Source organism: Gossypium raimondii, chromosome 10, assembly GCF_025698545.1.
Source record: "Gossypium raimondii isolate GPD5lz chromosome 10, ASM2569854v1, whole genome shotgun sequence".
Lineage (NCBI taxonomy): Eukaryota > Viridiplantae > Streptophyta > Magnoliopsida > Malvales > Malvaceae > Gossypium > Gossypium raimondii.
In genome coordinates this window covers 14769922-14773497 of record NC_068574.1, presented here as the reverse complement: position 1 = coordinate 14773497, position 3576 = coordinate 14769922, and the positions used below count along the sequence as shown (strand labels likewise).

The 3576-nt window shown below is 30.0% G+C and overlaps 1 protein-coding gene across 1 annotated transcript; it reads left to right on the top strand.

Moving 5' to 3' along the window:
• The first annotated feature begins 537 nt into the window (after nt 1–537).
• LOC105775062 (ethylene-responsive transcription factor ERF110) lies at nt 538–3043 on the top strand. The gene is made up of 2 exons (XM_012597602.2): nt 538–1052; nt 2441–3043. The coding sequence occupies exons 1-2, from the start codon at nt 743–745 to the stop codon at nt 2935–2937; spliced, it is 807 nt and encodes a 268-aa protein (XP_012453056.1). The 5' UTR covers nt 538–742; the 3' UTR covers nt 2938–3043.
• Nucleotides 3044–3576: the final 533 nt, after the last annotated feature.

Sequence of the window (3576 nt, the reverse complement as noted above, 5' to 3'; positions counted from 1 at the left end):
AGAAATTTTCTTTTAGGCTTCAAAGTTAAATTAAAAATTTTAAAGGAACAAGTGTAATTTTATAATTGTGTTATATAATATAATTTCATAATTATAAAGAGACTTTAAGTAGAATTTTACCAAAAGGCGGAAAGTTTGACAGATGAGAATTAGTATGTCAACATAAAAAATAAATAATAATAATAATAATAATAATAAAACCCAAAGGATAAAAGCATGTTTTATTTGCTCACTTTAAAAGAGTATAAACACTTAATTTCTTTTAGACAGTTGAATTTATTAATTTTCGAATTTACAAATCCTACGTATGTTGTTCACCTTCTCTACCTGGCTCACCGCGTTTTTGGTGTAGTTTGCATCAACTTTGGGTCAGCGGTTGACAAAAGGCCGCTCTATACTCTAATCACAAAAGCCACGTCATTCATCACTGAAGGATTGAAATTTTCCTTATTAAAAGAGGAATGTTTTTTTACTCTTTTCTTCTCACGTTACCCATTATTTTAAAGCTTTGCACGTCGAGTTTACTGATATTAAAGACGACCAATTTGAGACATTGCCTATTTAACCGTCTTCTATTTCTTTCCTGCTGAACTAAAGAGGTAGAAACTTTGTTAAGTTGTGTAAGAGATGTAATAATTAGTTTTAGATAATTGTTAAAAAGGAAAAAAAAGGTAGCAAACAAGGAAGAGAGAGTCGGTGACAAGCAAGCAACAGTTGTTGAAGAATCAGGCGCATATATATAATGAAGAGAGAAGAAGGGTCATGGTCGTCGTCTTCGGTTAGAAGGGAAAGGGAGATGCGGGCTGTGGTTTCAGCTTTGACTCATGTGGTAGCTGGTGAGGAGCTTGTAGCAGATAATGAAAACTTAGATGGTTTTGGTTCTTGTATTGGTGATAACGATGCTGCTTCCACATGGAGACGTAGTCGGCAAAAGAGAGGAAGGGAACAACTAGAAGAAAAAGAAAAAGAAGGCAGTAGCAGTGGCAGTGGCAGCAGAGGAGGGAATTTCCGACGTCGAGGAGGAGGATACTCAAGTTCTGCTGCTGTACAGGGTAAGCAACTTGCAGACTGGAAAATTCATATAATCTCGGTGATATAGATATAAAAATGTTTAATTTTTATGACAAGGTTTAAACCGTTTCCATCTACCATTACTCCAAACAAGTTTAGATTAAAAGATTATGTTCTTGTATCCCAGGCAAGACACTATTTTTTTCACTAAATAAAATTCACTCATAGGTTTTAGTGGAAAATAATTATCTTTATTTTTAAAAAAAGAATTAGAGTTACATTTTACAACATTTTTTTGCAAGTATTTAACTTTTTTTTATATTTTACCTTTATTTTTACCTTAAAAATAATATAACAATTAACTAATATTTTTCAGCTATAATTATACTAAATAATTTGTATTTATAAAAATTATAATTATATGTACAAAAGATAATTCTAAGTATTTAACTAATTTTTAAACAAAATATTTTTTTGTTTTTATATTTTATTCTAATATTTTCAGTTATAATTCTACTAAATAATGTTTTTTAAATATAATTTAATATTTGTTCATGTGATATTAATTTTTGGTGGTTTCCACGTCATATTTATATAAGTCATAATAATTTATTTGGCCCTCGATTTTATAAAATTGGTTATTTTAGCCCTTCTTAAATTTGCGTTGTTTATCAAATCAACCCCAAAATGGATATATAAGTTAACATTTATTAACTTTGATAATGTGACATACACATGGTTTCCCAGGTGGATGCCACAACGACAACAAATTAATTTTAAAATTTTAAAAATTTAAAATAAATTATAAAATTATTAAAATTTATTTAAAAAGTATAAAATTTATTAAAAATATTATATAGTTTTAAAAATTAATTAATTAATGATGCGGCATACAGTGACATGTCGTTAAATTAACAAAGGTTGATATTTCTATCCATTTGAAGGTATTTTGATAAACAATATACAAATTGAAGGCAAAAACTTAATTGGAATAAAAACATATGAACTGACATGGTTTCACCAAGAGACGGATAATGAAATGTTTTGAATTTACAAATAAAATGATTTTCCTATTCCTTTTACACACATATTTATGGTAGATTAGTAAGTTAATAAAGAGTAGTAATATATGAAGTTATTAAAGTAGTACCTTTTATATAAATTAGTCTTTACTCTTTGATTTATTGGAATTAAAGTAAAAGTAAAAATTCAGTTCATCTTTCGAAAAAGACCACCGTTTCTTTGTTAAGGAGAAAACTATTCATTTCATAATAAATTCAACATTTATATTTGATGTGTGTCAATATAGTAAATAATATCATCTCATTAAATGTTTCCAATTACTTTTAGCCACATTTTTCTTCAAACCATAATTTTTTCTACCTCCATCATCTAAATCCAATTTATGAATATTAATTGTTCCACCTAGATACTGGGGCAGAGGCAAACACCAGAGCACAATTGGCTCCAACATACGAATACAAGAGCAATGAGAAGTACAAAGAAGAGGCAGGGAGAAGATATAGGGGAGTGAGAAGGCGGCCATGGGGCAAATGGGCAGCCGAAATAAGGGACCCTTTCAAAGCTGCTAGGGTTTGGTTAGGCACCTTCCACACAGCTGAGGCTGCTGCTATGGCCTACGATGAAGCAGCCCTTGGTTTCAGAGGCAACAAAGCCAAGCTCAACTTCCCTGAAAATGTCAAACTCCGATCACCTCCTTCCAATCTAACCACAACCCTGTTGCCCGTTTTCGATTCCCCCAACACCCTTTTGTCCATCCCGACAATTCTTCACTCCCAATGTCATGATACCTTGGTCCAAAACCCTCAAGTTTCATCAACTTCAATCGGTTCTCATGCACAGTCTTGTTCTTCACCATCGACTTCTGTTTTCCCGATTCAAGGTGGCGGTTTCGGAGATTTTTAATTTCACTTACGGATTAAGAAAACGTCTTTGTTAATTACAACGATGGAGATTATTGTTTTCTGAGGAGTGACATTTTCTATTATACACTCTGTTTTTCCTTTTGGAATTTATTGGCTTATTAGTATTTTCATGACACTCCCCTGCTGCAAGTCTTACATTTTCTTAAGATAATAAAATATGGGTAAACTATACCAACAGTCCTAAATTTTGTTTAAAATTACATTTTAGTCATCCAACGTTCAATATCTTCCATTTCACATCTGCATTGTCCAACGATTAGTTTTCGTAACGATAATACATAAGGATCATGTGTGTCTAATTGTTTCTCTGTTACCAGTCTTTGTAGAGACTGAAAATACTTTTTTTTTTTTACTACTCATAGAGACTTAAGGTAACTTTGATTTTGTAATATTTGTAGTAAATATTACAAATATTTATAATTTTCTTATAATTTATGATGTTGGTAATATTTATGGTTTTTAGAATATTTTTATTTTTATAAATTATAATTTTTTATAAATTTTAAATATTTTTATGATATTTTATTAATTTGATTTATTGTTTAAGAAATGTCAAAATATTGAAATAATATTTTAGTTATAGTTCGGATGGTTAGTTAATTATTAACCCATTGAATTA